Source organism: Chelon labrosus, assembly GCF_963514085.1.
Source record: "Chelon labrosus genome assembly, chromosome: 24".
Classification (NCBI taxonomy): Eukaryota; Metazoa; Chordata; class Actinopteri; order Mugiliformes; family Mugilidae; genus Chelon; species Chelon labrosus.
The window spans coordinates 11,776,179-11,801,715 of record NC_140357.1 but is presented as its reverse complement, the minus strand read 5'-3'; the positions used below and the strand labels follow the sequence as shown (position 1 = coordinate 11,801,715).

Sequence of the window (25,537 nt, the reverse complement as noted above, 5' to 3'; positions counted from 1 at the left end):
AAACTGATTGTTTAATTGACTGATTAGCTCTCTCTACCAGCCCCTATGACCCAAAGGGTTGGGGACTCTAACATGTTCAAGAAGAACTGAGGCTGAACATGATCAAACTCTACTTACTTGCAGTTCACACTCTAGCAACTTTGTTGTCCTCGGCGGTTTTCTGGTCCTGATTGGACGATTCTTAGACAAATAAAAGAGTAAAAAAAATATAATCAGGATCACAATGTTTCCGTTCCTCTGCTGTCACTGTTTTTATCGTTATCATTTTACTCACCAGCTGCATGTTTGTTTTCAAGTAGTGTTTTTTTTGGCATATCTGTCAAAGGAGACATTGATCACACAGAGTAGAGTCTAGTTCTGTTGATAAAACACTATGAGCACCTTTACAGTCTGACTTTACTCCTGGTTCTTTATAAAGGTTGATAATCTGTAGCACATATAAAAAGAACAATGGACCCAGAACAGAGCCCTGTGGGACACCACCTCATAGAAACACTGTGCCAGACAGAAACAATCCAAGGAAGACACAGAAATACTCACTCTGACTATAAGAAGAGATGTTTCTGCTCAGTGATATTTAAGAACACAGATAAAAAGAGGACATCTGGTTACAAATCAGCTATAATATTAAATATCATTTTACTCACCAGCTCCATTCTTGACTTGATCTTTAACTGTGTGGTGCACTGTTAAATAATAAAAGACCAGAACATCTGTCACCTGGTGTAAAATCTACTTGTCAGTGTTTTTTTTGCAATTTATATGGTCGACTATGAACTGATCAATCTATAAATCACTTCACAATCTAATCCTTAGTTGCAGCCATAAAGCTCCGTTCAGTGATTTGATTAATACCAACAGCTGATTCAGAAGCTGCAGCTCCGTGTGACAAACTTTAATGAACACAGTGGATGTTCAGTCTCGATTGGATGGTTCTTGAATTGATCAAATTGTAAAAATAATCACCAGAACCACCGCAGTTTTTTTTTTTGAAAAAAAAAAAAAATTGTACTCACCAGAAGTAACAGGCAATAATAATTCTGCTGTCATAAAGTAAAATAATTATTATTTTCTTACATTTCTAGAATCAAGAAATAACTGGAATATTAACTACCTATCAAAAATAAAATTAAAAAAATAAAATATATCTATGTATATGGATTGAATTTATTAACTCTCTATGACTGGTATCCTTTCTGTACCATCTTGTTGGGAAATTTGCACAAGAATCACTTCTACACAGACAAACCACACCTAGAGATGTAAATAATGTAAATATAAATACATTTATAATAATAATAACACTAATATAATAATGGATATTTAATCTGTAGAATAAACATAACGCTTTGCAAATTCTTACCTTTTTTTCCTTTGCATTTGCGTTTGTAAAGGACGAGGTTGACAACACCAACTACTGCCACCAGAATCAAGACCACTACCGCTGAGAGTATCAAACTCTGATTGTCTACAAAAAGGAAAAGAAATAAATGAATAAATCTTCTGATGGTTTTCAAGCATCCTGTATTCTAATGTTAGCTAATCTCCTTATACATCAACATGAATGAATCAATCTAGTTTTGATTTACACTGTGTAGATATTTACTGTTGTGAGACTCACTGTAGTTGATGATGAAAGGGTTGGGGACTCTGGCGCTCCATTTGTAGCTGACTGGGTTTTGCACTATACAGCCAATCGAATTCTCAATCGTTTTCTAGAAATCCAGAGGAAAAACAACATCAGCCTGAAGCTCATGAATCAAAATTCTACTTTTGTCTTTTTACTTCCAGATTATAGAAGATGATGTTTGGTGTAAAGTCTCAAAGCGATGCTTGAATATGTCACATTCACCTACTAACACCATCATCATGTTTGTACCTTTGTTATGTTGAACTCCTTGGTTTCATTCAACAAGACCATGTCATATAATATCCAGGAATACATGACTGGTCCAGCGTCTGCAGTGTTGCCTTCACAGGTGAAAATACAGTGGGTCTTTTCAGCATCACAGCGTTTGGAGATAGTGGGAGTAGGAACTTCAGCTGATGGAAACAAACATTTAATTAGAGATCAGATGAATGAATGAATTAACATTTAAGACAAACTTCAGTCACAATGTACTTACTGATAACAGTGATTTCAGTTGGGTTCATAAATCTGTTGTTGATCTCTGGTGTGTAGCTGCCGCTGTCCTTTAGAGTCAGACCTGAGATGGTCAACTCTCCAGTTGTGGTATTTAGCGTACATCGACCTAAAAGGACAATAAGTCATGTTTTTAAGGTTTTTACTTGAATTTTAATGAGTTGTTTACATTTATAGTCTTTTTAAGATGTTAAAATCTAAATCACCTCAAATAGAAAACGTAAAACCCGTAAAGATCAACTTCATTTATTAATTAAACATCTTTTGTTTTCAAGGGTTTCACTAAAGGTGTTAAATACCTTTGAATTTCGGGTAGACGTCAGGCAGGCCTCCATACCACTCCACAGCGAGGTTTGAATTATGTTTCCATGTTATGCTGGTGATGGGAGCATCCACAGAGCCTGGACTAAGGACAACTGTGTCTCCTACTTTAATGTAGTTGTCTGTAAAATAAAGAACAATATCAAAACCTGTCATCCTTTAAATTATAGCATCAAACAAAATATTTGTGTAATTGTATACTCCAGAATATTAAACAGAATATTAATGGAGGAGAACAGCCCTCCATTTTAATTACATTGACTTTTTGGACTTTAGTTGTAACACTGTGTAAACACTGCAACACTGACACCAACCATCTGAATTAGAAAAAAAGGAGTTATTTATGTTTAAAAGCTTTTTAAGATGTTAAAATCTGAATCACCTCAAATAGTAAATGTAAAAATCCATAAAGATCAATTTAATTTATTAATTACAACGTCTTCAGATGAAATCAGAAGCTTGACTTGCTTTCAAGGGTTTCATTAAAGGTGTTAAATACCTTCGAGGTTCAGGTAGAAGTAAATCTCGTCTCCATACCACTCCACATTGAGTTCTGAATTATAGTTCCATGTTTCGCTGGTGATGGGAGCATCCTCAGAGTCTGGACTAAGGACAACTGTGTCTTCTACTTTCTTGTAGTTGTCTGTAAAATAAACAATAACCAAACAAACAATATCAAAACCTGTCATTCTTTAAATTATAATACGAAGTAGCTGTAGCTGTATACTCCTTGGTGACGCATCTTGCATTGTTATGCACTCGCGGCTGTAGGATCTTCTTTGCTTCCGTGACTTCCATTAAGTGCACTCAATCATACTCTTGTAGGCAAAAAATGGTTTTGGACATATCAATCCATTTAATTATTTGTAAAACAAAAGCATAAAGAGGTCAAACAAAATACTCAAACTCCCGGCAGCCTGCGGTCAAAAACAAAAGACTTCCTGTGCGTCACAACTGAATCAATTAGTGGGCACCTTAAATATGCTTCCACTATCTCCCACAGCGCCACTCAGGTGGATAGTGAAAATGGCTCCTCCACTCCTGTAGAGCACACAGTATCATTTGGGTCTTTATTGTTTGATAAAGAGAATATTAATGGAGGAGAACAGCCCTCCATTTTATTTATATTGATTTTTTGGACTTAATTTTAATTTGTAGTGAGATAATCTCTCATTTTCATGTTTTATTTCACCATAAAAATACCGCAACACTGACACTGACCATCTGAATTGTTGTTTAGTGAAGAAAATGTAAAAAAAAAAAAAATATATATACAGAAAAATCTACTTGGGAGGTTAATGTGGTAAACAAACGTTGTTTCTTCATATATTCCTCTATTCTGATAGAAAAACAAGCATGAGTGTCTAAGTCTCGACGACACTAAACATTAATATAGTTTTATTTGCTTCAACTTACCAGAGCTGGCCTGGACAGTTTCCAGAGTTAGAAGTGTGATCAACACGGTGGTTAAAGCTGACTTCATCGTCCTCTAAATTAGTTTAAATCAGACAGAAAACACTAATGATACTGCTAACAATGTCAGAAACTATCCCAGGAAACAGAAGCTGAGAATAAAATAAATTAAGCAGTATTTAAACGACAACCGGGAACAACAGCATTGTTGGATGGTGTAGTTGTGAAACTGAAAGTAAAATAACTTGCGCAGTTAAATTTCTCCAAAAACTTTTGGGGTTTCTATCGTATAAAGGCTAAGTTTAAGCAAAGTATTAATTGATCAGTTTATTAATTATGGTTAACTCACCTGAGATCATAAAATGAAGCGCTAGAAACCGATGAAGTTTAGAAACGTTTTTTGTATTAATTAATTTTCCGATAAACAAAGTCTTCCTTTCTAATCTCTGATGGTCGAGAGACACCAGTGGGAGAGAGTGGGCGTGTCCAACAGACAGACGTCATTACGTATACCCCGTTATACATAGTACAATGCACAGTGAAATGTATTGTTGTACCTACAGCCAGTAGTAAAAAAAATATAAGTACTACAGTAAACAGTAGTTTGCACGGTAAGCAATATAAGTGTAATGTACACTGATAGAGAAATAAAAAAAAATAAAAAATAAAAATATAGACTGGTAAACTTAGAGGGGGGGTAGTTGTATATGGACATAAATTTACAGTATTTAGCAGCTACATGAATAAAGTGCAGTGATATTTAAGTCCAGTTAAGGCTCAGAGTTGAGCAGGCGGATGGCATGAGGATAAAAACTCTTCTTCAGCCTCTCAGTCTTTGTCCTCAGGCATCGGAAAACGCCGATGGCAGTAGAGAGAAGAGAGACGTCAGGGTCTGAACCACAGAAAACATCAATACTAAAGGTAACAATAAGAAATCAGTGATTAAGTGGTAAAGTTTTCACTGTTAGTTCATCTTCTCATGTTGAACATCCACTGCAATCATAAATGTTACCTCCTTTACGTGGTGGAATAATATTTCCCAACCTCAAACTGAGACTCTTGATTTAAAAGCATCATCACTCCTCTATCTCGTTGTGACTAAAGAGCTCAACAACTGGACTCAACTGAGTTCATGAAGTCAACATTATGCACATATTTTGTCACATATTGAACAGGAGGTTGTATTGTTCCTACTGTAAATAATAAAAATAAGTATTTGTACACTGTACATGAACCCAGACCAGTCAGGAATGAAGGAATCACAGGATGTAGAGGTAGAGGCAGCTTGTTGAACTCAGTGAGAATCACTTTCTTTAATTTCTCCAGCGTCTTCAGCACCATCTGGCCTTTGTTACTGTGTGAGAAGCTGTGGTTGATGGGTGTCGATGTGTGCAGCAAGAAACCAGTGACACCAACAGACTGAATGAAGTGATCAGGAAGGCTGGCTCTGTCATTGGCTGCAGACTGGAGACCTCTGAAGCAGTGGTGGACAGGAGGACACTGAACAAAGCACAGCAGCCACATGTTTTTAAACTGTATTCCATCTTCACATGTTAAACCTATTTCAACTGAAGAACTAATAAAGTAACATATTGTTTTGAAAGATAAAAAACGTATTTGTGATGCAAGTGCACTATAAAAACAAGTTGCTTGCCTAGGAATGCCAGTGATTAGCTGTAATATGTACATTGAATTAGTGAGACTCAGGTCCCCTCTGTTTTCACAGCAGTGATTTATTCAGTTTTTTCAGTGACGACACAAACAACAAGGAGAAGAACCATCCTGATGTTCCTGAACCACAAGTCATCCACTGAACCGGTAACACAGCAGGTTTCACAGGACAAAAACAGTGTAACAGAAATGTTTGATGAGAAATACAAACAGTCTATGAGACAAAGCAGTAAAATCTGGTTGAGAAATGATTTAAAAAAAACTATCTGATAAATAAGATAAACACTGACAGCAGAGCAGCTTCACCTGAGGTACAGGAGGAAGCTCTTCTCTAAAATCATCTCTGGTCAGCAGCAGTAATCAGCTCTCTGCTTTAAACTAGTGACAGTGATGATAAATGTATTTGAGTCTATTCAAAGCACCATTTGGAATCTGAGGACATCTTGACTTTACAGATGATCCCTGAGATAACGTCATTTAATATCACGTGAAAGCTGAAATGTGAAGCTAAACTAAACAAGCTACAAGTAAAGAGTTTCTCACTCACTGGTTCAGGAGTCATCCTTCATTCCTTCATGAGTGCCTCTACATTAACACTGCAGTGGTTTTTAGATATGCTTTGACCAGACACTTGATCCCAAACAATAAAATATAAAAGAACAAGAACAACAGGCAGCTTACCAGCATCAGACTTGGCTTTGGTAAAAGTACTGTTCCTCCTTAAAGGAACAGACCAGCATAGAAACACTGACAAACAGGTAAATGACATTATCTTTTCTTTTTTTAAGGTAAAGATGGTTCACGTCTGCTCCTCTGCTTCTGCTGCCATGTCTGTTGTTTCTTCACCGCTCGACGTCCCTGCAGTCAAATGACACAACGTGTGAAACTGGCTGCTCACAGACATGTAGTCAAGTTGGTATCACACAAATCACACAGATTAGAAGATGAGAAGTCAAATGAACAGCGTGTGAACTGAAGGCCATCACAGGTTAGTTAAACCATCTATCCAAAAAGCGTTTAAGAAAGGCAGCCCTTAAGGTGTAAATAGGGGTGAAACTTCTTGGGGACAGAAGTTAAGACGGTAGATTGATGGCAGATTATATCTCAGTCCATCTCCTTCATGTACAGAAGGTTCCTCCAATCTGACATAGACGTCTTCCTTTACTCCTTTTTCAAACCATCTGTCTTCTCTGGCTAAAATTTGGCTGTTGTTGTCTTCAACGGAGTGTCCTTCAGGTGGACAGTTGAATCGTTTCCTGATGAAATGGTTCTCCAGTGTTGGGACCAGGGGTCACGTTAACCGAATATTTTCTGTCATTGACCGTTTTTTTTTTTTTTTTCCAGTCAATGACAGAAAAATCAGAAGGCCATCTGTCATTTTAACAGATTGCAATTCACGCCCCTGACCACTTGGTGGCGAGTGAGCATATTAATTGGCTCTGTCTCTCTTGATGCATGACCTCGTTGGCTTCACTCAGAACAATGTCACGGCAGTTGAATGTCCGAAGTTTCTTTAAAAAGCCTTATAACCATGATTTTGATAAAAGAGGTGAAAAAAGGACGGACTGATGCAATGGAAGACGAAGGACAAACTAACAAATGCTACTGAATGTCATTATTATCATTTTAAAAAATTAAAGTGACGGGTAAAAATAGATTATGGCGGGATTTTTGTGACTCTGTCAGTCAGTGACAGACAACAGACAAGTCCACTTGCCTTTCTGAAATGCTTTTTGGATAAACCATGACCTGGATGACTGAGAACCTTCACATAATATGATCGTTTACTCACCCATATAACTTTGGTGTCAGTTTTAGTCCTTCGGAAGATATTTAGCTCCAGCGGAGCGCCGCATATATCCATATAGTGGGAGTGACTGGGGCACCGAAATGAAGCCTCTAAATAACACATTATCTGCCACGAAACTCATTAATTTCACCAATATTTCGTCGTCGTCCACAACCTCAGAATTGGAAAAATATTCAGCCATGTTGCAAAAAACTAGCAGTTTCAAATTACAGGTAAACATGACGTCCGTTGCAGGTGCGCGCGATGCTCAGAGATGACATCATCTAGGTCAGAGGTTAGTAGGTCAATCTACAGGTAACCCGGGACTCAACGGGGAATAGCACTAGCGTACGATAACAAAATATTGGTGAAATAACGTTTCGCGGCAAATAATGTGTTATTTAGAGGCTGCGTTGCAGTGTCCCAATCACTCCCACTATATGGATATACGCGGCGCTCCACCGGAGCTAAATATTTTACTAAATACTAAAAATGACACCAAAGTTATATGGGTGAGTGAACCATCGTATTTTATGCCATAAATAAGGTCCAGGTTGTAAAAAACAGTAGTTCCTCTTTAAATAACTAAATAAGTGACATGCAGCTCTAACATGTTCAAGAAGAACTGAGGCTGAACATGATCAAACTCTACTTACTTGCAGTTCACATTTTAGTAACCTCGTTGTCCTCAGTGTTTTTTTGGTCCTGATTGGACGATTCTGAGACAAATAAAAGAGTAAAAAAATATAAAAATACCACCTCATTGAAACACTGTACCAGACAGAACCAATCCAAGGAAGGCACAGAAATACTCACTCTGACTTTAAGAAGAGATGTTTCTGCTCATAGTTTTATCTCCTACAGGTGTGAAAACATTTTACTCACCTGGTTGTTTGGACTCTGTGGACTCAGTGGGAGTTTGACCTGAAAGAAGAGCAAAAATGAATCATCAGGACCACTATACATCCGTCACACGTCCGTAAACAACATTTTACTCACCAGCTGCATCGTTGTTTTCATCAGATGACGGGTTGCTCACCACCTCTGTCAAAGGACATATTGATCACATAGAGTAGACTCTAGTTTACTGTTGATAAAACACTGATAGAAGAGTTAAAATAATCATCAGGACCACAATGTATCTGTTCCACTGTCCAATATTCACATTATTAAATAATATTTTACTCATCAGGTTCATTGTTGATAACACAGTTCACAGCTTGGGGAGCTAATGAAGAGAATCAAAATTGAACAGAGACCTGGGCCAGCATTTCACTCACCAAAGTCAATGTTGTCATCACGATTTTCTGTGTTCACTGTCAAAAAATAAAAAATAAAAAAAGATTTAGGATGACCAGCACACGTCTTCAAAACATATTTACAACGTACACTATGAGCACCTTTACAGTCTGACTTTGCTCCCGGTTCATTATAAAGGTTGATAATCTGTAGCACATATAGAAATAAGGACAATGGACCCAGAATAGAGCCCTGTGGGACACCACCTCATAGAAACACTGTGCCAAACAGAACCAGTCCAAGGAGCACACAGAAATACGCACTCTGACTTTAAGAAGAAACGTTTCTGCTCATAGTTTTATCTCCTACTGGTGTGAAAACATTTCACTCACCTGGCTGTTTGGACTCTGTGGACTCAGTGGGAGTTTGACCTGAAAGAAGAGTAAAATTAATCATCAGGACCACTATACATCTGTCACACTGAGTAAACAACATTTTACTCACCAGCTGCATCGTTGTTTTCATCAAGTAACGGTTCACTCACCATCTCTGTCAAAGGACATATTGATCACATAGAGTAGATTCTAGTTTACTGTTGATAAAACACTGATAGAAGAGTCTAAATAATCATCAGGACCACAATATATCTGTTATACTGTCCAATATTCACATTATTAAACAGGGACGTGCACAGGAATTTTGAGGGGCAGTTGCTCTGACCTGAAAAAAGGGCACCCCCCCCCCCCCGAAAAAAACAAACAAAAACTCACGGGCTATATGAAGGACTGAGAATAACAGGGTAATTATTAAAATATATATACACAAAGAAGTAAAACACTGAAATACAGCACTCAATCACCTTGACTACTACTAATAATAACACAGAAAAACATGACTTGAGTCATGAAAATCCCTACATCAATATCCCTATCTGTTCTGTTACCATAATTTTGTTTTATAGTTTAGTAAGTTCATAATACCACCACTAGTGGGCGATGGTATCTTGGTGAGACGCAGCAGGTGGAGAGAAGAAGTCACGTTCGATATCTGTTGGAAGTACGTTACCTAGGAAACAGCGAAGCATACTGTCCGTTTACATGAGCGAATAACCGTTTAAATGTAATGCGATACGAAGCATCGTCAGTATGTATTATTGTTGCATATTCTTATGTTTAATTACGGTTCATTATTTGTCATTACAAAGGTTTTGTGAAGTTTTAAGAAAAATGCTGATAACAATTCTCAGTTGATTCCAAGCGAGTCTCTATTGATTTAATTTAACATATGCTATGTGTATAGACAGCGGGAGTTTATAGTACAGTAAAAGATCGATAACATGTTAAGAATAAGAAAGTTATGGCTAACTAAAGTGATAGTTTAAATATATACACAATACAGATGTAAACATGAGTGAGTTAAAAAGGTTCAGTGATTTAATTCATGATAAAAACATGTTTATGGCGTATGTAGGCTACAAGAGATTTACAGTAATCAATTTGTCTGTCTGTTTGTGCGTTCTTAGTTTCACCCTTTTTCAAGTCAATAAACCTGTGGATAAACGGATGGCTGTCTCCAGAGTTTTGATGAGAAGAAGGCGTTTAACTTAATGCCAAGATATAGTACATATATTGAGGGCGGCACACTATCAATATCCTATCAAATCACTGATAGGTTTCTCCAAATTTGCATACTAAACATGAAAAGCTTCAAAGGAGAAGCCGCCTATTAGGGGCCATTTCAACAAAAATATTCAGAGCTGTGTGATAACGGGCTGCTTGTCTGCAAGCTTCTGCTAAACGTGGCAAACTCAGCCTGGATTTATGAAGATTTTAATTAATTTAATAAAACTTGATGATGATGATCGTTCGTTTGTTATACATCACAAACTCACCTTCTCCGACAACGTTGAGTCATCTCAACCGACAACCCTATCTTTTACTGTCCATGCGACAACCTCGACGTGCTCCTACTAGGGCCGCTGCCGGTCGCGTGCAGCGCTGCAGCCATGTAAACAGAGTTTGCCCCTACTGACTTTCACTTTCGGTGCCCGAATGGAAGTGAATGAGGCTTTGCGATTATTATTTTTTTTTTTTTATCTAGGCCTACGTGAAATTCTGCATCCATTGTACAATTTTTTTTCCGACCTCAGAAGGGCAACGTGAGTCGAGAAGGACATATGGGCAGTTGCCGGAGCAACCTGAGCAACCCCCCTGTGCACGTCCCTGTTATTAAATAATATTTTACTCATCAGGTTCATTGTTGATAACACAGTTCACAGCTTGGGGAGCTAATGCAGAGAATCAAAACTGAACAGAGACTTGGGGCAGCATTTCACTCACCAACTTTAACGTTGTCATCAGGACGATTTTCTTGGTTCACTGTACAAAAACAACAAAAAAAAGGAATTGGGATGACCAGCACACATCTTCAAAACATATTTACAACGTACAGTATGAGCACTTTTACAATCTGACTTTGCTCCTGGTTCATTATGAAGTTGATCATCTGTAGCACATATAAAAAGAACAATGGACCCAGAACAGAGCCCTGTGGGACACCACCTCTGACTTTAAGAAGAGATGTTTCTGCTCAGTGATATTTAAGAAAACACGACTAAAAACAGGTTATTTGGTTACAAAACAGCTATAATATTAAATATCATTTTACTCACCAGCTCCATTGTTGGCATCTTTAACTGTGTTGTTCACTGTTAAATAATAATAGATCAGAACATCTGTCACTTGGTGTAAAATCCACATTTGTCATTATTTTCTTACATTTCTAGAACAAACAATGAACTGATCAATCAGTAAATAACTGGAATATTAACCACCTATCAATCTAATGATTGTAGCAGCCATGAAGCTAAAGTTATTGATCTAACACGGCTCCATTCAGTGTTTTAAATGGTTCCACCAGCTGATGTGTCACAGGATAACTAAACGTTATCAGCTTCCTGTTTACAAAGTGATTCCCTTTAATTGTATTTAGTAAAACATAAAATGTATCAATGTTTATGGATTGAATTCATTAACTTTCTATGACTGGTATCCTTTCTGTACCATCTTGTCGGGACATTTGCACAAGAATCACTTCTACACAGACAAACCACACCTAGAGATGTAAATAATGTAAATATAAATACATTTATAATAATAATAATAACAGTGGATATTTATCTGTAGAATAAACATAATGCTGTGCAAATTCTTACCTTTTTTTCCTTTGCATTTGCGTATGCAAAGGACGAGGATGACAACAACAACTACCACCAGAATCAAGACCACTACCACTATCCAACTCTGACTGTCTACAAAAAAATAAAAAATAAATAAATTAATCTTCCAATGGTTTTCAAGCATCCTGTATTCTAATGTCAGCTGATCTCCTTATACATCAACATGAATGAATCAATCTAGTTTAGATTTATTTCTAGTTTATTTAGTTACCAGCTCCAAGGACAGAATCTTTTAAAAGTCTCTCATTACTAACGAACAGACATCACTTGATCAGGTGATCATTTCTAACAGTGGTTGAATGAATGAGTTAAACTCCTCTTCCACAGATCAGCCCTCTGAGATCACTGTAGATATTTACTGTTGTGAGACTCATTGTTGGTGATGAAAGGGTTGTTGACTTCTTTGCTGCTTTCAGAGCTGACTGGATTTTCCACCTTACAGATAAATGAAGAATCCTTCTCCTCCTAGAAATCCAGAGGAAAAACAACATTAGTCTTGAGCTCATGAACCAAAATGCTACTTTTGTCTTTATATTTCCAGATTATAGAAGATGATGTTTGGTGTAAAGTCCCAGAGCGATGTGTGAATATGTCACATCCACCTACTAACACCATCATCATGTTTGTACCTTTGTTATGTTGAGCTCCTTGGTTTTACTCTTCATCACGTCACCTGACCACCAGGTATAGCTGACTGGTCCAGAGTCTGTAGTGATGCCTTCACAGGTGAAAACACAGTAGGTCTTCTTATCGTGACAGCTTGTAGAGATAGTGGGAGTAGGAACGGCAGCTGATGGAAATAAACATTTAATTAGAGTTCAAATGAATAAATAAATTAATATTCAAGACAAACTTCAGTCAAAATGTACTTACAGATAACCTTGATTTTAGTTGTTTTGATGGCATCACCATTGATCTCTGCTGTGTATCTGCCACTGTCCTTTGGAGTCAAGTTTGGGATGGTCAACTCTCCAGATGTGGTTTTCAGTTTACAGCGACCTGAAAGTATAATTGTTAGATATAATTATAGTTTAATAGTTTTTTTACTTGATTTCCAAAGGGTAAAAAAGGGGGAGACATCATGTTGTGAGGGGCTGATGCATTTCAGAAAACAGATGTCATCATGAAGAAGGAAGAGTATGTGGATATTTTAAAGCAACATCTCAAAGGAGGAAGTTCGAGCTTGATCTCAGACTGTTTCTAATTGGAGCAAAAAGTTTAGGTTTCATTTGAACGATGATTAATAATTAAAAAAGGGTTTTCGGGCAGCACAGTGGCGAGGTGGTTACTGATGCCTCACAGCAAGAAGGTCACCGGTTCTAATCCATGGGCTGACTGGTTCCTTTCTGTGTGGAGTTTGCATGTTCTCCCTGTGTCTGCATGGGTTCTCTCTGGGTACTCCAGCTTCCTCCCACCATCCAAAGACATGCTGGTTCAGGGTTCTTGCACCATTTTAATAGTCAAATTTAATGCTTTTTAAGACCTCAACAAATATAATTTCAGACCCAAAAACGTCATGTCAATTTCTGGGGTAGAAAATTCTCCATTTATTTTAATCCCGCAAAAAGACTTTTTCGTTAGGGACCTTTTTTCCATATAAGGAGACAGAATAATAACACAATAGCAGTCTCTATTGTAAATAAACTTAATAACGAAAGTCCTCAAAACAGCCTGTCCTGAGCCAGAAGGTTGAAAAATCATGTACAAACCTAAAAACAACACTAATGTTATCACATGACATGTTTTGTAACATCCCAAATTAGGGCTGCAGCTATCGATTCTTTTTGTAATCGATTAATCTAGCACTTTATCGATCGATTAATCGATTAATCGGATATTTTTTTTACGTTTTTAAACAACCAAAACAAATGATGCATAACGAAAATTATGTGGCTGTAAAATGATCAAGCATTTGCCTTTTATTTCTCAAAAAAACAGAGAACTCCAACTCCAACATTTGGCTCCAAAACTAAGCCCATTTATTGCAATTTACCCATTAAAAGTGCCAGTGCCAACAATTACATAACAATACAGTTAAGCTAACTTACTGTAAAACAAAAAGCAATTTAATTTATTAATATGCACAACAAGTTTCATGCTGTAATCTATCCCTGACATCAAAGTAAATATCAGTTTTATGTAGATTTCTACACCTGCAGCATTTACCATTAGGCTACTAACAAATAATACATAATTTCTGGGGTAACCTAGCAACCTGTGTGTTTGTTTGTGAACGCGTGCTGTGCGTGAGGAAGAGTGAGAGAGATGAGGGTGCAGAGAATTTAGTAACGTCAATGATTCTGATAAACTCAGGCCGGTCACGTTCGCCTCGCGGCCGCTCAATTTATGATAATAGGGGAGTATATGGGAGTATTTGGCCGCTATTCGCGAGAATTTATTAACGTCAATGATTCTGATAAGCTCAGGCCGGTCGCGTTCGCCTCGCGGCCGCTCAATTTGTGATCCGCTGCGTAAATCCTTCGGCCGGCCCGGTCGTCCCGATTGCCACTCCGCCCCTGAAGCTAAACATCATATCTAGTCAAACCGCATCATGACATCGCTACATACAGTATGCGATTAAAATCAGCGAACATTAATTAATTACAGGTTTAGGTTACGTTACCTTGTTTCAGCGACGCTTGGTGAAACAGCATGTGGATGTTTTCTGTTTAGATGCTGGATCATTGAGCTTGTCCTGCTGTGGTACGCCAGGTCTACTTTGCAGTATATATACTGCACTTTGTTCTCTTCCTTTTTTAGAATGTAATGATCCCAAACTTTAGACATTTTTTGCCGTTTATGGGCATCTTTACTCTCCGCCATCGCGCCAACTAAATTCAAAATGTATCGCGCTGGTGGTGTGCTTGCATAGGTGCTTCCAAAACAACGGTCCGTGTGGAACAATCAGATCCCTGCGCGTATAGTGCGCGTCATAGGAATTTAACGAGGCTTCGAGGCAGAGTTTTTGCCTCGACCAATTTTTGTAATCGAGTTAATCGAGTAACTCGACGAATCGTTTCAGCCCTATCCCAAATTCTCCTCAAGATTAAAAACATCCATCCAAACCCCTGACAACTTAATTGTGATAATCTCAATTATTCTATTGATATTATTTGTTATTTTAATGATGTCTTGCTTGCACACACACACACACACACACACATTAGATACAAAATCATTCTGTGTGTGTCTGTGTCCTATAAATTTAATGGTAAACTTTGCAAATTAGACTCATCCTTTTCTATAGGTTTACTAACTGGTAAAATCATGTATTCTCATTAGCTCATTAGTCATTACGTGAACGTTTACTGTTGCTATGGCAACAAGAGACAGCTGACGCTAGATTTGGCCAACAGTCCGAAAAACATCCCATAAAATCACAAATGGTCAAATTAAGACAAAATCAACTACAACTGCCAACAGTTCCACTCCTTAAACTCTGAGCTAATGTGTTGTTACCTGTCAGGTTGTCATAGTGACCATAGGCTGTCACCTGAATAGAACAACATGTCCTCAGCTCTGGAGTGACCCGTGAACTCTGACCCATAGTAGCAGGAGATGATGTCTATTTGTTTGCTCTTTGTCGTTTTATTCATGCTTTCATATGGCTTCTCACTAACGCTGGCCGATAGCTCCTTCTTGATGAATGAAGCGATGCCATATTTGGCGATATATGAAGTGCAGGGATTACTTCTGGAAATTTAATACCTAAAGCAAATTTACGGTAAATTTAAGACAATTTTAGGACTTTTTAAGGACCCGCGGGAACCCTGTGGTTAGGTTCATTGGTGATTCTAAATTGGCCGTAGGTGTGAGTGGTTGTCCGTCTCTCTGTGTTAGCCCTGAGATAGACTGGAGACTCTCGCCCGATGATGGGATAGGCTCCAGCAAACCCCGCAACCCTTAAAGGTGCAGTAGGCAGGATTGCGAAGATCCAGGACTTAGCCAAAAAATTTGAACATCGACAACTTCTCAGTCCCTCCCCACTTTCCGCTAAAGCCCAAAAAGGTCTCGCAAGCCCCTCCCCCCACAAGGGAGAGCTGTGCACGATAGAGCGCGTGCATATCGGCCCTGGAATACTGTGCACGAGCAGAGAACCGAGAGAGAGCGAGTAAACAAACTAGCATGGAACACACCGACGTAACAACAACAAAATAGTTTTTATAATACCCTTCGTTATTGCTAAATAATTTTAGGTCAAAATATTTAGCAATAGCCAACTTTAGGACAAAACCAAGGTTAGGATGTTTCTGAAAGTAGCCTACATCGGTGATGTTTGCTATCAGTAACAGTTAGACGCATTCATTGTGGCGTTTTATTCCACAGTTTAGATTTATCAATTTGCTATGTGGTAGATATATGACCGCTACCTGTTGATGTGGTTAGACGTTTGAGAGTGAAGCTGAGGCACAGGCCTCGGAGGAGGATTACGTCCCGGCTCCTTCTACACGACCACGGCGAGGTCGAGGTGGTGGAGGGAGGGGAGGGCGCTATGAAATGCGTGTCCATGAGCAGTGATTGACACTCTGTTAGATACACCCCTGGACGTGATTGGTGCATCTGAATGTGGAGCGGTGGATGTCTTGCAAATCGCGCTACAGGCTCTAGGTGGGGCCAGAGGAGCCGAATTTTTTTTTAAATGACCTGCTTCATGCAATTATACTTGAACATAGGGTCAGTTTCAGCAAATATGACAGAAAGTTAGTTTTATAAGACTTTCCTACTGCACCTTTAACAGGAACAAGTGGTTACAGAAGATGAATGAATGAATAAAAGGGTTTTCGCCAACTTTAAACCTGGATTGTGACTGAATGTGTTTTTGTGTTTAATTAGGTTGATTTAGAAGAATTAAGGATATTTTAAAGGCTTATACTTTCTTAAGGAGAATAAAGACTTGACCAACATTCAAAACTCTGTGGATAATCACTGCATACAACCATTAAATGTTAAATAATGAGTGACTGTACCTTTGAAGTCCCCGTAGGAGACAGACTCGCCTCCGTCCCACTTCACAGCGACGGTTGATCCATGTTTCCATACTATACTAGTGATAGTAGCAGACACAGAGCCTGGACTAAGGACAACTGTGTCTCCTACTTTCTTGTATTTGTCTGGATTATCTGTAAATTAAAAACAAGTTATTTACATCATTTTATAATATTTACTATATCAGATATTTGATGCTGTGACAACTTACCTGTGTTGGAGATGAGGACCGGGTTGACGACTTGGTTGCTCCTTTTAGTACTGACTGGGTTTATCATCATACACCTGAAGAAAGACGACTTCTCCTCCTAGAAATCCAGTAAAAACTACATTAGATTGAAGCTCATAAAACAAAATCCTGAACATCACAGAGCGATGCATGAATGTGTGAATTACTTCATCTGTCTGTTACTGATTCACACACAAACATTCACCTTTGTTATGTTGAGCTCCTTGGTTTCACTCTTCATCACGTCACCTGACCACCAGGTACAGTTGACTGGTTCAGCGTCTGTAGTGATGCCTTCACAGGTGAGAACACAGTGGGTCTTTTCAGCATCACAGCTTTCTGACACAGTGGGTGTAGGAACTTCAGCTGATGGAAACAAACAAACATTTCATTAGAGTTCAGATGAATAAATTAATATATAAAACACAAACTTCAGTCATATTTCCTCCACTTACAGATAACAGTGATTTTAGTTGGGTTCAGGACTCTGTTGTTGATCTCTGGTGTGTAGCTGCCGCTGTCCTTTAGTGTCAGACCTGGGAAGGTCAAGTCTCCAGTTCTGGTATTCAGCGTACATCGACCTAAAAGGACAATAAGTCATGTTTTTAAGGTTGTCACTTGAATTTTAAGGAGTTATTTATGTTTAAAGTCTTTTTAAGATGTTAAAATCTAAATCACCTCAAATAGAAAACGTAAAACCCTGTAAAGATCAACTTCATTTATCAATTACAACTTCTTTTGTTTTCAAGGGTTTCATTAAAGGTGTTAAATACCTTTGAATTTCGGGTAGACGTCAGGCGTGCCTCCATACCACTCCACAGCGAGGTTTGAATTATGTTTCCATGTTATGCTGGTGATGGGAGCAGACACAGAGCCTGGACTAAGGACAACTGTGTCTCCTACTTTCTTGTAGTTGTCTGTAAAATAAAGAACAATATCAAAACCTGTCATACTTTAAATTATAACACCAAACTATATTTGTGTAGCTGTATACTCCTGTAGAGCACACAGTATCATTTGGGTCTTTAGAGTTTGATAAACAGAATATTAATGGAGGAGAACAGCCCTCCGTTTTATTTACATTGACTTTTTGGACTTAATTTTAATCTGTAGTGAGATAATCTCTCATTTTCATGTTTTATTTCACCATAAAAACACTGCAACACTAACACCGACCATCTGAATTGTTTGTTTAGTGAAGAAAATGTAAAAAATACGAATAAATCCCCTTGGGAGGTTAATGTGGCAAAGAAACGTTGTTTCTTCATATATTCCTCTATTCTGATAAACAAGCATGAGTGTCTAAGTCTCAAACACTAAACATTAATATAGTTTTATTTGCTGTGTAGATCTCAACAAAACTTAAACTTACCATATCTGGCCTGGACAGTTTCCAGAGTTAGAAGTGTGATCAACACGGTGGTTAAAGCTGACTTCATCGTCCTCTAAATTAGTTTAAATCAGACAGAAAACACAAATTATACTGCTAACAATGTCAGAAACTATCCCAGGAAACAGAAGCTGTGAATAAAATAAATTAAGCAGTATTTAAACGACAACCGGGTGTAGCCGCGTTCTTGGGCGGTGCACTTATGAAAGTGAAAGTAAATTAAATTGCGCAGTTAAATTTTTCCAGTTCCTCGAAAACGTTTGCGGGTTCTACCGTAAGAAGGATAAATTTAATCAGAATATTAATTAATCGGTTTATTTATTATGGTTAACTTACCTGAGATCATAAAATGAAAGGCTTCAAACCGATGAAGTGTAGAAACGTTTCTTATGTTAATTAATTATTTTCCTCTAACTCCCCTTCCGCTTTCACAATTTCCGATGTGAGTCCACCCACTTCCCGTTTGTTGCTAAACTTAGCTTAGCTGCTCATTACGTTAGCCATTTAGGTAATACCTCTGGTAATACACACAGCCATGATACATACCTGTAAACAGTACATGCTAGTTATTAATATTAATATTTACCAGATATTAATAAAGTAATAAAACACCAAGTGACTTATCTAAGATTATAAAATGAAGCAGCTGTTTATATATGAATATAAAATAAAATGTGTATATATTAATATATTATATTATTTCACAAGGCTGCCAGCACCGTCTTCAGTGCCAGGCTGGTCCATGCCCACTTCTGCTCATCTAGCCAACTTAAGTTAGTTAGCTGCTCATTAATTTAGCCATTTAGCTAATATACACAGCAATGATACATACCTGCCTGATATCTGAAACCTATCTGATAAATAAGACAAACACTGACAGCAGAGTAGCTTCACCTGAGGTACAGGAGGAAGCTCTTCTCTAAAATCATCTCTGGTCAGCAGCAGTAATCAGCTCTCTGCTATAAACTAGTGACAGTGATGATAAATGTATTTGAGTCTATTCAAAGCACCATTTGGAATCTGAGGACATCTTGACTTTAAAGATGATCCCTGAGATAACGTCATTTAACATCACGTGAAAGCTGAACAGTGGCAGGACTGAACTGAAATGTGAAGTCACGTGAAAAAGTTAAAACTACAAGTAAGACATAAGACATGTTTATTAATCCAACGTATGGGAAACTTCTATGTCACAGCAGCACGGAATTTGGCAAAATATGTATAAAAAATGACAATGATGACATCGACAGGGGAGTTACCAAAAATAAACACAATACAAATGTGAAAAATATATATACAAAAAGTAACAATACTAAAATATCTAGATAAAAAATAGAAATATAAAGACATTCTGTATATACAGTGTGCTGGTGGACTAAACTTTACAAACAAATAATTGCTAAAACTTTAAAAAGCTATGAGATAGTGAGGTAGTGGTTCGTGGAAAAAGGCAGTGCAAAGAAAGCAGATTTGTGCAAAATGACAGTTATTATTATTGACTCAGGAAATAGTTAAATAAAGGGTTTCTCACTCACTCACTGGTTCATTCCTTCATGAGTGCCTCTACATAAACACTGCAGTGGTTTTTAGATATGCTTTGGCCAGACCTTTCATCCTGAACACATTCTCCTCTGCTGGCTGAGACACTTGATCCCAAACAATAAAATATAAAACACACAACAACACATGAGGCAGCTTACCAGCATCAGACTTGGCTTTGGTAAAAGTACTGTTCCTCCTTAATGGAACAGACCAGCATAGAAACACTGACAAACAGGTAAATGGCATTATCTTTTCTTTTTTTAAGGTAAAGACGGTTCACGTCTGCTCCTCTGCTTCTGCTGCCATGTCTGTTGTTTCTTCACCGCTCGACGTCCCTGCAGTCAAATGACACAACGTGTGAAACTGGCTGCTCACGGACATGTAGTCAAGTTGGTATCACACAAATCACACAGATTAGAAGATGAGAAGTCAAATGAACAGTGTGTGAACTGAAGGCCATCACAGGTTAGTTAAACCGTCTAGCTAACAAGTGTTTAAGAAAGGCAACTGGACTTGTAGGGTTTTTTTTGAGACGGCGTTTCACCACCAGAGTGGGTGTAACCCTTAAGTGTGAATGGGGGTGAAACTTATTGAGGACAGAAGTTAAAACGGTAGATTGATGGCAGATTATATCTCAGTCCACCTCCTTCGTTTACAGAAGGTTCCTCCAATCTGACATAGACGTCTTCCTTTACACCTCTTTCAAACCATCTGTCTTCTCTGGCTAAGATTTGGACCCACTTCACAGCGACGGTTGATCCATGTTTCCATACTATACTAGTGATAGTAGCATCCACAGAGCCTGGACTAAAGACAACTGTGTCTCCTACTTTCTCGTATTTGCCTGGATTATCTGCAAATTAAAAACAAGTTATTTACATCATTTTATAATATTTACTATATTAGATATTTGATGCTGTGACAACTCACCTGTGTTGTAGATGAGGCCCGGGTTGACGACTTGTTTGCTTCTTTTAATACTGACTGGGTTTTTCATCGTACACCTGAAGAAAGACGACTTCTCCTCCTAGAAATCCAGTAAAAACTACATTAGATTGAAGCTCATAAAACAAAATCCTGAACATCACAGAGCGATGCATGAATGTGTGAATTACTTCATCTGTCTGTTACTGATTCACACACAAACATTCACCTTTGTTATGTTGAGCTCCTTGGTTTCACTCTTCATCACGTCACCTGACCACCAGGTATAGTTGACTGGTCCAGAGTCTGTAGTGATGCCTTCACAGGTGAGAACACAGTGGGTCTTTTCAGCATCACAGCTTTCTGACACAGTGGGTGTAAGAACTTCAGCTGATGGAAACAAACATTTCATTAGAGTTCAGATGAATAAATTAATATATAAAACACAAACTTCAGTCATATTTCCTCCACTTACAGATAACGTTTATTTTAGTTGGGTTCAGGACTCTGTTGTTGATCTCTGCTGTGTAGCTGCCGCTGTCCTGTGGAGTCAGACCTGAGATGGTCAGGTCTCTAGTTCTGGTATTCAGCGTACATCGACCTAAAAGGACAATAAGTCATGTTTTTAAGGTTATACTTTAAGGGGTTATTTATGTTTAAAAGCTTTTTAAGATGTTAAAATCTAAATCACCTCAAATAGAAAACGTAAAACCCGTAAAGATCAGCTTAATTTATTAATTACAACTTCTTTTGTTTTCAAGGGTTTCATTAAAGGTGTTAAATACCTTTGAAGGTCGAGTAGAAGTCAATCTCGTATCCATTCCACTCCGCGGCGAGTTCTGAATTATGTTTCCATGTTATAGTCTTGATGTTAGTAGTCACAGAGCCTGGACCAAGGATAACTGTGTCCCACTTTCTTGTAGTAGTCTGTAAAATAAAGAACAATATCAAAACCTGTCATTCTTTAAATTATAGCACCAAACTATATTTGTGTAGCTGTATACTCCTGTAGAGCACACAGTATCATTTGGGTCTTGGGTATAATTTGATAAACAGAATATTAATGGAGGAGAACAGCCCTCCGTTTTATTTACATTGACTTTTTGGACTTCATATCAATTTGTAGTGAGATAATCTCTCATTTTCATGATTTATTTCACCACAAAAACACTGCAACACTGACACCAATCATCTGAATTGTTTGTTTAGTGAAGAAAATGTAAAAAAATACGAATAAATGTGGCAAAGAGACGTTGTTTCTTCTATTCCTCTATTCTGATAAACAAGCATGAGTGTCTAAGTCTCAAATACTAAACATCAGTATAAAGTTCATTTGCTCAAACTTACCAGAGCTGGCCTGGACAGTTTCCAGAGTTAGAAGTGTGATCAACACGGTGGTTAAAGCTGACTTCATCGTCCTCTAAATTCATTTAAATCAGACAGAAAACACAAATGATACTGCTAACAATGTCAGAAACTATCCCAGGAAACAGAAGCTGTGAATAAAATAAATTAAGCAGTATTTAAACGACAACCGGGAGCAACCGCATTGTTGGGTGGTGTACTTGTCAAACTGAAAGTAAAATAACTTGTGCAGTTAAATTTTTCCACTTCCTCAAAAACGTTTGCGGTTTCCGCCCTAAAAAGGCTAAATTTAATCAGAATATTAATTAATCAGTTTATTTATTATGAGTGTCTTACCTGAGATCATAAAATGAAACGCTTGAAACCGATGAAGTTTAGAAACATTTTTTATAGTAGCTGATGAACAAAGTCTTCCTTTCTAATCTCAGATGGTTGAAAGACACCGGTGGGGGAGAGTGGGCGTGTCCGACAGCCAGACGTCATTCTGTATACCGGGTATGTCTACGACGTCAGGGTCTGAACCACAGAAAACATCAATACTAAAGGTAACAATAAGAAATCAGTGATTAAGTGATAAAGTTTTCACTGGAAGAACTAGTTCATCTCCTCATGTTGAACATCCACTGCAATCATAAATGTTACCTCCTTTACGTGGTGGAATAATATTTCCCAACCTTAAACTGAGACTGTTGATTTAAAAGTGTCATCACTCCTCTATCTCGTTGTGACTTCAGAGCTCCCGTTAGCCTCGTTAACACAACCGGGTTCAACTGAGTTCATGAAGCCAACATTATGCACATATTTTGTCACATATTGAACATTCATTAATACACAGGATAAGATGTTACAAATCCCTTGTGCCAAAATCCAAGGCAAAACACATTTAGAGGCCCTGTTCAACTGAGAAACCCTACCAAACCTATAGTCATGTGATATGACGCTTAACCTACAATCTAAATGAACTGAACAGTAAATGCTGCTGGCTTGTATGGCCCGCTCAGCAGCAGATGCTAACTCAAACCTTGTGAAATATAAGCTAACCAAATACTGCTGGCTCGCTTAACCTACAATCTAAATAAACTAAGTAAAGGCTTGTATGGCCCGCTCAGCAGCTAACCATAGTTACCAAGCAACACAAAGACATCAGGAACCTGGCATAAACAACAGCAGTATGCAGCATGTCACTGGGGTTTTCAATAAGGCTTAACAGTGACTTCCAGCGTCCTGCAGTCACCCCCCTCCACACTGCCACTGCAAAACCCGTTTTCCTCACCTTTTCTCACCATTTAATATTAGACAACAACTAATATTTCAATAATTAGCCTAGTCCTTAGGAGTCACGACACAAACAAATCTACCGTGGTTCGCCCCAATACTGCGGATTGAACCACGAACCAATCGACCACGTCTATAGATTTGTAAACATCTATAATAATTTGTAAACACACTAAAGTCACGCAGCCATCCTTACATTTAGCTTGCTCCCCAGCTAACATGCTTCCTACGTGTCCAGAGTCACTCACTCGCTCTCTCTGCTGCCCAAGACGTTAGATACCACAGTCCTCTGGCTTTTTTCACGTATGCCCAGTTCGCTCAGAAGAGCAATCGCCGATTTTGCCACAAATCCGCGGCAGCCGACTTCTACCGGGCGGAGATAAACCTTCCATCCATTCTGCTCTGCATCTGCTGCTAACTCTGCATACTTAGCTCTCTTACGCTCGTTAGCCTCCTCAACTCTATCTTCCCACGGGACAGTCAGCTAAACATTTCAGTACCTGGTTGTGACGCCAGGTGTAACGTCCTTGGGAAAGACTAACCTTACAACCTGTCAGAATATGGCTAAGCATGCAGACACAAGTGCACAGTGGACAGGCAGCATCCTCACCTACCCACTGGTTTAGGTTCTGGGGAATTGGCAGCACATCATAAGTAGCCCCTATCATAAATCTAATCCTGCTAGCCTCCATGCTCCAAAGCTCTCTCCACTTCAACTTCCTTTTCTCCACACTCTCCCAGTTCACCCACACTGCCTTAGTGCATCTAACTGCTTCCTCTTGTTTCTGTACCTCTTCCACTACCATCTTTCTCCTTTCGAATGCTGATGCCTTGCTCCACAGAGGTTTCCCTGCACACAGCCCTAAGCCTCCACGCCCATTGCCTATAATATCCCTATGCTTAAGAGCCGACTGTGCTTGCTGTACTGCCTCTTTTGGGTTCCACTTCCTCCCTGTCCTAACAGTAGGTGCTGCACTCCTAACCACTGGATCCTTTGACTCAGTGAGTCATTTGCAGTCTAACTTTAGCACACTTAAACTCCTCTGTTAGGCTGGTAACTGGGAGCTCCAATAAATTGAACAGGAGGTTGTATTGTTCCTACTGTAAATAATAAAAAATCAGTATTTGCATACTGTATGTGAACTCAGACCAGTCAGGAATGAAGGAATCACAGGATGTAGAGGGAGAGGCAGCTTGTTCAACTAAGTGAGAATCACTTTCTTTAATTTCTCCAGCGCCTTCAGCACCATCCTGTTACTGTGTGAGAAGCTGTGGTTGATGGGTGTCAATGTGTGCAACAAGAAACCAGTGACACCAACAGACTGAATGAACTGATCAGGAAGGCTGGCTCTGTCATTGGCTGCAGACTGGAGACCTCTGAAGCAGTGGTGGACAGGAGGACACTGAACAAAGCACAGCAGCCACACATTTTTTTTAAAAACTTTTTTAAAATTTATTCCATCTTCACACGTTAAAACCCATTTCAGCACAACAGAAGAACTAATAAAATGACATGTTTTGAAAGATAAAGTTGCTAGCTTAGGAATGCTAGTGATTAGCTGTAATATGTACATTGAATTAGTGAGACACAGGTCCCCTCTGTTTTCATAGCAGGTTTCACAGGACAAAAACAGTGTAATAGAAATGTTTGATGTGAAATACAAACAGTCTATGAGGCAAAGCAGTAAAATCTGGTTGAAATATGATTAAAAAAAACTATCTGATAAATAAGACAAACACTGATAGTAGTGTAGCTTCACCTGAGGTACAGGAGGAAGCTCTTCTCTAAAATCATCTCTGGTCTCTGGTCAGCAGCAGTAATCAGCTCTCTGCTTTAAACTAGTGATGATCCCTGAGATTTAATATCACATGAAAGCTGAAATGTGAAGTCACGCAAAAAAACTAAACAAGCTTCAAGTAAAGAGTTTCTCTCTCGCTCACTCGCTCACAGCTTCGGGAGTCATCCTTCATTCTTTCATGAGCGCCCACACATTTTCTATGACACATTTTCC

General features: G+C 38.5%; 3 protein-coding genes across 6 annotated transcripts in view; all 3 read right to left on the bottom strand.

Moving 5' to 3' along the window:
• Window positions 1–117: 117 nt before the first annotated feature.
• LOC311509028 (uncharacterized protein) lies at window positions 118–4,368 on the bottom strand. 2 transcript variants are annotated; one of them, XR_014699780.1, is made up of 11 exons: window positions 4,227–4,368; window positions 3,881–3,953; window positions 2,964–3,107; window positions 2,443–2,586; window positions 2,127–2,252; window positions 1,880–2,043; window positions 1,622–1,715; window positions 1,364–1,468; window positions 648–1,043; window positions 275–316; window positions 118–180 (listed from the first exon to the last, which is right to left on the bottom strand). XR_014699780.1 is itself a non-coding variant. In XM_084574064.1 (8 exons), the coding sequence occupies exons 2-8, from the start codon at window positions 3,945–3,947 to the stop codon at window positions 1,305–1,307; spliced, it is 903 nt and encodes a 300-aa protein (XP_084430190.1). In that variant the 5' UTR covers window positions 3,948–3,953; window positions 4,227–4,367; the 3' UTR covers window positions 974–1,304. The 2 variants fall into 2 exon arrangements, 1 of the variants encoding a protein (XP_084430190.1); XM_084574064.1 differs by lacking the exons at window positions 118–180; window positions 275–316 and having other exon boundaries at window positions 974–1,468; window positions 4,227–4,367.
• A 1,211-nt stretch (window positions 4,369–5,579) lies between these two features.
• LOC311509026 (cell adhesion molecule CEACAM5-like) lies at window positions 5,580–18,887 on the bottom strand. 3 transcript variants are annotated; one of them, XM_084574052.1, is made up of 20 exons: window positions 18,756–18,879; window positions 18,402–18,474; window positions 17,803–17,946; window positions 17,485–17,610; window positions 17,235–17,395; window positions 17,012–17,108; window positions 16,782–16,934; window positions 12,688–12,813; window positions 12,444–12,604; window positions 12,174–12,279; window positions 11,791–11,886; window positions 11,248–11,283; window positions 10,916–10,954; window positions 9,081–9,125; window positions 8,969–9,007; window positions 8,618–8,653; window positions 8,337–8,381; window positions 8,223–8,261; window positions 7,994–8,056; window positions 5,581–6,406 (listed from the first exon to the last, which is right to left on the bottom strand). In XM_084574052.1, exons 2-19 carry the CDS (start codon window positions 18,466–18,468, stop codon window positions 8,001–8,003), a joined length of 1,572 nt encoding a protein of 523 aa, XP_084430178.1. In that variant the 5' UTR covers window positions 18,469–18,474; window positions 18,756–18,879; the 3' UTR covers window positions 5,581–6,406; window positions 7,994–8,000. The 3 variants fall into 3 exon arrangements, with proteins under 3 accessions (XP_084430180.1, XP_084430178.1, XP_084430179.1); XM_084574054.1 differs by lacking the exon at window positions 11,791–11,886 and having other exon boundaries at window positions 5,580–6,406; window positions 18,756–18,887; XM_084574053.1 differs by lacking the exon at window positions 18,756–18,879 and having other exon boundaries at window positions 18,402–18,578.
• A 2,900-nt stretch (window positions 18,888–21,787) lies between these two features.
• abi2b (abl-interactor 2b) overlaps window positions 21,788–25,537 on the bottom strand; it is a 50,725-nt gene continuing 46,975 nt past the window's right edge. The window contains exons 12-13 of the transcript XR_014699779.1: window positions 22,233–22,305; window positions 21,788–21,812 (exon numbers count right to left, since the gene is read on the bottom strand). The gene's annotated coding sequence lies outside the window, so the exon portion shown is untranslated. The remainder of the gene's footprint in view (window positions 21,813–22,232; window positions 22,306–25,537) is intronic.

Coding starts and splice junctions, on each gene's coding strand:
- LOC311509026 (XM_084574052.1), bottom strand. CDS start 18,468: ATGAAGTCAGCTTTAACCACCGTGTTGATCACACTTCTAACTCTGGAA. Junction 17,109..17,234: donor AGGAGCTCAACATAACAAAG/GTGAATGTTTGT, acceptor CTGGATTTCTAG/GAGGAGAAGTCGTCTTTCTT. Junction 9,126..10,915: donor TGATGACAACGTTAAAGTTG/GTGAGTGAAATG, acceptor GTCCTTTGACAG/AGATGGTGAGTGAACCGTTA.
- LOC311509028 (XM_084574064.1), bottom strand. CDS start 3,947: ATGAAGTCAGCTTTAACCACCGTGTTGATCACACTTCTAACTCTGGAA. Junction 2,044..2,126: donor AACTGAAATCACTGTTATCA/GTAAGTACATTG, acceptor TGTTTCCATCAG/CTGAAGTTCCTACTCCCACT. Junction 1,469..1,621: donor CCCTTTCATCATCAACTACA/GTGAGTCTCACA, acceptor TCCTTTTTGTAG/ACAATCAGAGTTTGATACTC.